Below are 10212 nucleotides of genomic sequence, written 5' to 3'. Positions count from 1 at the left end.
ACTCAGAACACTACTGATACTCAAAATCGAATTGCAATGAACCAAACATAAAACCATTTCTGACTTGCCTTTCACCTCTTCTCCTGCTGCTACATATTCTATCCCTTCAATTTTTGTTTTTTAATCTTTTGTACAACCATAACAAAAAAAGGAAAAACGCAAGAAATAAAGTAACTGCTTTTTTATTTCTCCTTGTTTGCAGGATGAAGCGAATAAGAGATGATACATGTTCCGGTTCCCAAGTTAAACGTCCATTTGGTTCTTCAAGAGCTGAATGGTAAGATGTTTTCCTTTTGTTTAGTGAGGTTTGTCAGGGATTTTTGTTGAATTTGGATGTGGATTTGTTTTATTCCCCACTTGAATTGAGTGATTTATCACGTTTTTTACTTGTCATGTTTTGTTTGAATCATTTAGGATTTCTGATTATGGGACTCTAAGAATGGTATATCACTTGACTTTCTGATATTCTGTAAATTTACTTCTATTTTGATGAAAACTTTCGGACCTTTTTTCACACTAATCATCTATTGAAAAGTAAAATAGGCTTAACACAATTTTTTCAAGTTATCTATTGATGTTGTTCAACTGGTTGTAATTCTGAAATCTTATTATTTTCACCTTGTGAAGCTATGAGCAAAGCCAAATGCTGGGTGGAGGTGGCGGCGGTGGTGGAGGAGGAGGAGGTGATGGAAGTGGAGCAATGGGAGAGATGGGTGCAGGAGGGGGAAGTACGCCACAGAAATTGACTACAAGTGATGCCTTGATGTATCTAAAGGAAGTCAAGGAGATGTTTCAGGATCAAAAGGAGAAGTACGACATGTTCCTTGAAGTCATGAAGGATTTCAAGGCTCAAAGGTATCTTGGTTTGAAATGGAAACATTTTGTCGATGAATAATGAATTCATTTTTTGAACTTCCAAATATTCAATGTCTCATTTTTCTTATGCAGAACTGACACAGTTGGTGTCATTGCTCGAGTAAAAGAATTATTCCGAGGGCATAACAACTTGATTTATGGATTTAATACCTTTCTGCCAAAGGGCTATGAAATAACCCTTGAAGAGGAAGAGGCTCTTCCTAAAAAGACTGTTGAATTTGACGAAGCAATCAGTTTCGTAAACAAAATAAAGGTAAAGTCATTGTGGCGTAACCTTCCACCTTACTGTTGGACATGTTCAGTCATCTAATTATCCATTTTACCAAGCAGAAACGTTTCCAACATGACGAGCATATTTATTAGTGTAGAAATCAGAGTAATTCTCTGTAATTTCTTATTCTTTTCAATATGCCAAATTACATATATTTATATACAAAATATCTCTCTAAAATAGGAAACTCTAAGAAAGAAAAAATAATAATCCTAGGATATGATCCCTTAAAATAAGGGATTGTAGAAATCTATTTACAAAAGAGAAAATAACCTCAGTGACCAAAAATGCTTTATAAATACGATTTTAATCAACTTTTTTTGGATTTGTCAAAATGACCAATTAAATCGCAATGCAATCGATAATTCGCAACGTGATCTCCGGTATCGCAAATCAGTTTCCAGATTCGCAACGCGATTCTGACTATCGCATTGTGATTTTCCAAATTCGCGTTGCGATTTTCCTAATTCGCAATGCGAATACGTAAATCGGAATGCGAATACGTAAATCGCAATGCGAATACGTAAATCGCAATGCGAATACGTAAATCGCAACGCGAATCTGACTATCGCAACGAGATTTTGACTATCGCAACGAGATTCTGACTATCGCAATACTGAATTTCAAATTCGCAACTCGATTTCTGAATTCGCAACAGGTTTTAGTTTTGCAACACAAATGTTTTGGGTATATAACTACGCAGCAGCAGCAATTCATAACCTAAATCGCAACTCATTCCATCTTCATATATCACTCTCTCCGGCGACATCTGTTCCTATATCCAACGACATCCTTCCCCATCCGGCAACAGGTTTTAGTTTCGCAGCTCGTTTGTTTAGTAAATTAATTTATAATAATGAAATCATCTAATGTTGATCATGTTTGGATAGATTTGTGTTTTGGAGGGTCATGGGAGAATGTTCATGGTGTTTTACAATATATGCCTTTACCCATGAATCTTCAACTAAAACTGTCATTAAAAAAGTTGACTTATGAAACTCTAATGTTACGTGTTGCAAATAAATTGAATTTAGAGCCCCTAAGTGGATTTAGGCTATCTTATCAGAGAAATGTCAAAGTTTATTTGTTAACCGACAATGAAGATGTTGAACGATTCATTGTTTACATTAGTGTTTCAAGTGATGATGTTACATTGTATGTTGTTGAACCTAGAAGTAGTGAAGTTGGATCAGTAGCGGGTAATAATCAATTAAGTTTTTCAACCCCAGTTTATGGTGCTCAAAATTTAATGGTTCCACTACAATTTCATCACCAAGCAAATATTGTTTCACCACATTTCTAATACCAAACACAATCTCAAAACCCACAACCTTTCCCTAATCCAAATCCCAATCAACTTTCAGCACCAAATTCTGATTTTCGTATTGACCAGTTAGACGATGATGAGCCAACAAAAAAAATTGTGAGTAGTTAGTATTCGAAATTTGATCTTGGTCAATACCCGGACTTTGATCTTGGTCAATACTCGGATTTTGATGATTTTTCAGAAGAAGAAACAGACCCTGTGTGTAATGATTTTGATATTGGTCAATACCCGAATTTTGATGATGAAACAGCCGTTGCCGAGGAAGATGTTGATGATAATGAGGAGGAAGTTACGACTGTAAATGAACATGTTGAACATCTATTCTGTAATTCATATAACCCTGAAGAATAAAAAGAAGAAGAAGAAATCCCCAAAGAAAAGTCCCCAAAGAAAATACCACGGGAGTATAACTGGAATATGCCAGAATTACTTCAGATACCGGAAGAAGAGTTGGTAAAGATAACAGTTGATTGTTACACAAAAATTATTCGTATCAAGAAAGATGATTGTTTTGATACAAAAGAAGACTTGAAGATAGCTTTGTATAAGAAATGTGTGGAAGATTAATATAAACTAAAAGTTAACAAATCAAGCAAAGATCGTTTCGAAACAAGGTGTATGATTGACAAAAACTGTACGTGGCGTATGATTGCAAAGAGGATAAAAGATTGCGAAATGTTTCAAGTTAAGACTTTTATTGATAAACATACATGTTCAAGAACCCAAGTTTTTCCTCACCATAGACAGACAAACAAAAAGGTGTTGGGTGGTTTTCTGACTGAGTTAATGTTTTTAAATGGCATGGTATATCGGGGACATGAAATTATGACTGACATGAATGTTCGATTCAAGATTAGTATCTCATATTCTCAAGCTTGGAGAGCCAAATGTTATGCCTTGGAATTGTTGAGGGGGTCGCCAGAAGCATCGTTTGCCCAACTGCCGGCTTATTGTCACAATTTAAAGCTGAAAAATCCTGGGTCGGTAATCATATCAAACAGATAGAGATGGACGCTTTGAGTTGCTGTTTATCGCCATTGGTGCTGCGGTTAGTAAATCAATATAATTTTGTTGACTCATTTTTGTTAGTTACATGCATTTCACATTTAAATGATTATATTTCTTGTGTATATGCTTTTGTAGATTCGTTCGTTTATTACTTGCATGCGCCCAGTTATTATAGTTGACGGAGTACATTTAAAAGGTCGATACCTTGGAGTAAACTTATTAGCAGTAGCCATGGATGCTAACAATGGGATACTGCAAATAGCTTACGAGGTTTGCAAATCTGAAACCTCTGATTTATGGACATGGTTTATGGGGCATCTTAGGGATTGCATAGGTCCTATTAGCAATCTGACAATCATATCCGATAGGGCAAACTCAATTGACAAAACTGTTAGAAGGTGTTTCCCAGATGCTTTTCATGGACTTTGTGGTGTTCATTTGTATAGAAATTTAAAATCAAGGTCTGCTGGTATAAAAATTCACAAATGGACATACTGGAAGGCTGTAAAAGCTTATCGAGAAGTGGATTTTAATAAGCATATAAACTGCTTAAGACGTGTTTTGCCTCAGTGTGCTCAAACACTAGAAGATGACAGGTTTGAAAGATGGTTAAGAGTACATCAACTTGGAGCAAGATATGGTTTCATGACGTCTAATAGTGCAGAATCAATCAACGCTCTAAGTCGTCATTCCCGAAAAAGATAACGAAACGTGTTGTGAAGTCAACGTCATGGAGAGTTGAACCATGTTCAAACACTTTGTTTGAAGTACTGGATAATAACTTAAATGGGCTTGTCGATCTAAATGCAAAGACATGTAGTTGTATGAAATGGAAAACATCTGGTTATCCGTGTGACCATGTTATAAAAGTTGCTCTTCATCTAAACCAAGATGATTCAAGCGCATACGCTATGGATTGCTACACTACAAAAGTATATCGACAGACTTATGTCGAGATTGTCTACCCTATTCCACATCCTTCTGAGTGGGACATACCAGATGACTTACAAACAGTTTTGCCACCAGCTATGGACAGAAGGCTACCTGGCCGACCAAAAAGTCACGATCGTATACCGTCTAAAGGTGAAGAGAAGAAGAGATCGACATGTAGTCGGTGCAAGGAAAGTGGTCATACAAGGTTGACATGTGGATCACCAGTGCCATCACAATCATCTTTTCCTCTACCAAAATATGGATCCTCATCAAAATCCCAATCACAACCAACTTCACCTTTTGGGACTGTTAACTTAGGTGATTTTTAAATGCAAATGTTGTATTATGTGTATATTATGTGTGACTTTTAACATTTTCAGTTAGGCATGTATTAGTAACTTGAATTTGAACATTGCTATGATATGTTCAGTTGTTATCACTTATTAGACATTCATTTGACTATCGCAACGCGGAAATCACAACGCGAATATGACTATCGCAACACGGAAATGACTATCGCAACGAGAGAATCACAATGCGAAATGAAAATCGCAACGAGAGAATCGCAATGCAAAAATGAAAATCGCAACGCGAATTTAGTTTCGCGTTGCGATTTTCATTTTCGTATTGCGATTCTCTCGTTGCGATTTTCATTTCGCATTGCGATTCTCTCGTTGCGATAGTCATTTCTGCGTTGCGATAGTCTGTTTTGCATTCAACATAATGCAGATTGAAATCAACAAATCAACTATTACATTTCAATCAATTAAACAAGCACAAATAATAATTATGTACACATCAATTAAACAAATCAACATTTACAAATCATCTTTTTCATATCAATTAAACAATCAAAAAATAATAATAAGAATTATTTCCTCATCAATTATTGAATCAACTTTTGCACCCATACATCCATTTCACGCAGCTCACTTTAGGATTAACCTGCAGAAACCAAACATTGAATCAACAACACTTTCTACACATTTAAAACCTACAAACAGCAAATTATTGAATTTTAGCTACTTAACCAAACATTTTCAAACAAAAAAAAGTATATATGTTTAACAACACTTGCATTTGACTTACAAATTGTTTATGGACACTTTTATAACGCGGATGCAGGTAGGCATCGTCTCGCATATATCGTTCTAGCCATAAAATACCGAAACCACAAGCCTACTGCACCTCTATCTCTATCGGTGGGAGGTAAAAACTGTGTACTTTCTGTCGTCAAACGCTCCAAGCACATGCATACGAGAGGACCACAATCCCCTCTGGCTTCCTTCGTTTGTTGTGGCGCGGTCTCGTCTCTGATAACTGTAATATTGAACTTCTTTGGCTTCTTGTTTCCAGAATTAGTCAAATAATTAATTGCATCCAAGAATTTAGCCAAATGAGAGCTCCATCCCTTAATAATATCTCTCAAATCAGACAATGATATGTAATTTATCATGCTGTCATATACTATTGTCTTTAGGGATGGGAGCTGAAGCTCGACGAGAAGCCAATGAGTACATTCCAAAACAGGGATAAACACCTGCATCGAAATGTAATAATTCAAATTGCGCACTTATTTATGAACACCTTTAAAATATTTAAACAAATAAATACTAACCTTATCGACCTCCCACCATGCAGGATAAAGTTTAGCTTGTCCATTAGCCAACACATATGATTCCTGTCGTTGATTCTTCAAGTGAACTACGTGAAAAGACGTCGGTATAATTGTATATCGCGTTTTTTTTATATTTTTCTTCAATTTCCTTATAATTAGAAGACGTGTCACCCATGCATCAATATGTTGTTTTACAAAAAAAACATATATTAGTGAATTACATAAATTTTAAAAAAATTAATCAAACTGAAATATAAGAAGAAATATAAGACTTACCCCCCATCGAAATAGCTGTTGTCTTCAACCCCTAATAATACACCCCACCAAGACCGTTAAATCAACAAATGCATATCATCGTTGAGTTTGTATATGTCAGCGTAACACCCTTGGCTCCGCTCATGTAGATAAAAATCAACTGCGGTCTTAGCCCAAAGGGTATTATCCAGAATTGTTTCCGGTAGTTGTTTCCTCTCTACTTCATCTGCCGGAATGGTACTGGCCGATAACTTATACGAAAGCCAACAGTCATCCATCATGTCCGGCATGTGAGGGGGCTTCTCAATAATTCGATATATTACGCCGTGTGAATCGGGCTCTAGAATGTTGGGAGGGACCTCTTCAACGATGACAGTGGCCTCTTGAACGGTGGGAGGGGACTCTTGAGGGATGATAGGGACCTCTTGAACGATAGGGGAGGCCTCTTGAACGATGACACGTGAGTTGGGCTTTTTCTTACGGATTCTTCGCACTATTGGGGTGAATTGAGACGTAATGGCACGTGCACGCCGTCTGATGCGTGAACTCCGTCTTGCAAGAAAAACCCGACGTAGAGCATCCACCTTAGCGGTCCGCTAAAAATAAATTAATACATAAATCAGTAAATAAACAGACATGATATTAAACAATGAAAACAAAGACAAATATATTTCAAACGTGCACGGTATTCACCCAAGTCATTATTATATCATTGTTCACAAAATGCATCAGATAACATTCCAAAAGTAAGCACTTATATAAACATTTAAAAGAACAACATATAGGTTTAGTACAAGTTCAATGACAACATAAAGAGTAGTAGTTTATTCTTGAAACTTAAATTTTCAACACTGTGAAGTTAGTATTTGTCTTTTGGTTGAAGTAATGCAATTCATTCAAGTTTCAATTTGCAGAAGAAGAATAGAATCTGAAACTTAAAATCGCAACGCAAAAATGACTATCTCAACGCGAAAATGACTATCGCAATGCGAATTTGACTATCGCAATACGAATTTGACTATCGCAACGAGAGAATCGCAATGCGATTTTCATTTCGCATTGCGATTCTTTCGTTTTTCACATTGCAATTCTTTCGTTGCGATAGTTAAATTCGCATTGCGATAGTCATTTTCGCGTTGTGATTTTGTTGTTGCGATTTTCATTTTGCATTGCGATTCTCTCGTTGCGATAGTCATTTTCGCGTTGCGATAGTCATTTTTGCATTGCGATAGTAAACTATTCTTCTTCTGCAAATTGAAACTTGAATGGATTGCATTACTTCAACCAAAAGACAACCAAAAGACAACCAAAAACAAATACTAACTTCACAGGGTTAAAGAATAAACAGTATTGGCAGCAACCGGATGAATTTACTAAGCAATCTAAGTGAAATTACGAGTAAATTTATCATCAAGTTAAATATGAAAAATATTAAACTTACCTCGTTGTGTAGAGTATAAACCTCGTTCTGCAACGATACTACAATCTCACGTAGAGCTGCTACCTCACCACGTAAAGTAGACACCTCAACACGCCATGCACCATTGTCATCGCGTAAAGTACCGACCTCCTCACGCAAGACATTGACCTCATTACGTAACTCCCCTAACTCATCCCGTGGAGGTGGAGGTGGAGAACAGGGAGATAAACGTCGTGGCATCTTTGCCGGTCGCCTGTCATGAGGTGATGGTGGAGAAGAGGCTCGATGATGTGACAGAATAGGTGATGACTCTCGTTGTGGAGGTGTATATTCGGGTCGGTCAGGTGATGGCTCTCGAAGTGGTGGCTGCTCATCATCCGTGCCATCAAAAAAACGCTTACTAGCTTGCCACCAATCAGTGGCAAGCTCAGCTTCCGTGGGTGTCAGCCTCTGTAATGGAGTGTTGGCCTCCTAACAATATAAAAGCTCAAACAAAGTTAAACGTGTAATAGTAATAACTTATTTATAAACATATGGTAGTATTTGTGTTAACTTACATTATTTATTGTAGTATACGGTAGTAAATCTTCCCATTGCTGCAATGATGTTTCCTCTTCCAGGAAATAGCCCTAGGAATATCATTAGAAGTTTTTAATGCATATGTTTGCATGGCGGGAAATGCCTCAAATATCCAAATCTACAAATAATATAATAACAAACATTAGTAATTGTTAAAGAATTAATTATAATTTTGGAAACATTATATAAAAATTATTACCTTAAAGGCCCAAATAAAGCCTGACAAAGTGTATTTGGAACCATCGCCACGTAAACTTTTCCGATCATCAAAGACAGACGACAACTTATTCCATGTAGCTTTCCATAGATACGAACCCCACGGAAACAAGTTCCATGCATTTAGGTCCTCTACCAATTTAATTAGATCATTAGAAATAGGTTATCTGGCCTCTCTGCCTAAAAAGCCGGCTTGCAAAAGTATTAGAAGGCATACTCGGACAACATCGACGTCAACCATCCGAGTAAAACCATCTTTCTTATTCAATAATCTCGTCAAGTCTTCCACGTGTAAATTCAACTTCTCCATTGACAGCTCAGGAAAAACTCGGGAAAACCATGATAGGCGGGTTATATGTCTAGTGTATCGATCTACATCATCGTGTCCGAAATGTAGACCGATGATTAAGCAAAACTCCTCCCGCCAGAAACACGTATACGCCGGTGGAAAATAAAACCATATCTCTTCATCACGAAGTTGTATAGTCTCTGGTAGATCGCTAGTCATGGTTTGAAGAAACAGATGGGTCAACATAGCATCTCCACCCGGATGTTGTACTTTCAGCCATGGCCTGAAGCAAGTATCCTCAAATATTTTTCTTTGTGCAGGTGAAAGCTTCGACGCAATTGTTTTGGCCAGGCTTACTTTATTTCTTAAGGTCAATTGAACCGAATAAAAGTTCTACAAAAACAATAAACATACCAAGTTATATATATCAAAAACTACACTGTGAATATATAACAAGAACAATAAACATAAAGAGTAGTAGTTTATTCTTCAAACTTAAATTTGTAACACTGTGAATTTAGTATTTGTCTTTGTTTTTTGGTTGAAGTAATGCAATTCATTCAAATTTCAATTTACAGAAGAATAATAGTTTCTGAAACTTAAAATTGCAACACGAAAAATGAAAATCGCTACACGAAAATGAAAATCGCAACACGAAAATGATTATCGCAACGCGAATTTGACTATCGCAACGACAGAATCGCATTGCGATAGTCATTCTCGGTTTCAAATACTAAAATTGAAAGAAACTTGAATAGATTGCATTACTTCAACCAAAAGACAAAACAAAGACAAATACTAACTTCACAGGGTTAAAGACTAAACAGTTTAGCAGTATTGGCAGCAATCGAATGAATATAATAAGCAATCTAAGTGAAATGGTTAATCTATTATTGAAAACACCCTGTAAACTTATCATCAATTTCAATATGAAAAACCTAATAATAATGCAAAAATTTTAAAATAAAAATAATTAAAAAAAACTAACCATCGGTGGTTGATTTGGTTGATTTTCCATTTCTGACCGTGAATGATTTCGCCAGAGATGGAGACTGATATCGTTGGAGATGGGGACTGATTTCGTCGGAGATGGGGACGGATGTCGCCTTAGAGAGTGAGAGATGGAGATGAGACTGAGTTGTGATTTAGGGTTTTAGGTTATGAGTTGCGATTACGGGATATATTGTGGACGGTTCAGTGTTCCGATATATTAATATATTCGTGTTTGGAATTTGAAAAAAAAATACGCGTTGGATACGAATGGCGCTATGTAAATCGCATTGCGATAGTCAGATTCGCGTTGCGATTTACGTATTCGCATTGCGATAGTCAGATTCGTGTTGCGATTTACATATTCGCATTGCGATTTACGTATTCGCATTGCGAATTAGGAAAATCGTAACGCGAATTTGGAAAATCG

General features: G+C 36.6%; 1 protein-coding gene across 1 annotated transcript; it reads left to right on the top strand.

The window, feature by feature from the left end:
- Positions 1–633: 633 nt before the first annotated feature.
- On the top strand, positions 634–1221 carry LOC120144432 (paired amphipathic helix protein Sin3-like 1). Its single transcript, XM_039158484.1, has 2 exons — positions 634–855; positions 949–1221. Exons 1-2 carry the CDS (start codon positions 644–646, stop codon positions 1184–1186), a joined length of 450 nt encoding a protein of 149 aa, XP_039014415.1. The 5' UTR covers positions 634–643; the 3' UTR covers positions 1187–1221.
- Positions 1222–10212: the final 8991 nt, after the last annotated feature.

The sequence above is a fragment of the Hibiscus syriacus genome, unplaced genomic scaffold (assembly GCF_006381635.1).
Source record: "Hibiscus syriacus cultivar Baekdansim isolate YM2019G1 unplaced genomic scaffold, ASM638163v2 tig00110889_pilon, whole genome shotgun sequence".
Classification (NCBI taxonomy): Eukaryota; Viridiplantae; Streptophyta; class Magnoliopsida; order Malvales; family Malvaceae; genus Hibiscus; species Hibiscus syriacus.
This window is presented reverse-complemented; position numbering and strand designations above follow the sequence as displayed.

Coding starts and splice junctions, on each gene's coding strand:
- LOC120144432 (XM_039158484.1), top strand. CDS start 644: ATGCTGGGTGGAGGTGGCGGCGGTGGTGGAGGAGGAGGAGGTGATGGA. Junction 856..948: donor AAGGATTTCAAGGCTCAAAG/GTATCTTGGTTT, acceptor TTTCTTATGCAG/AACTGACACAGTTGGTGTCA.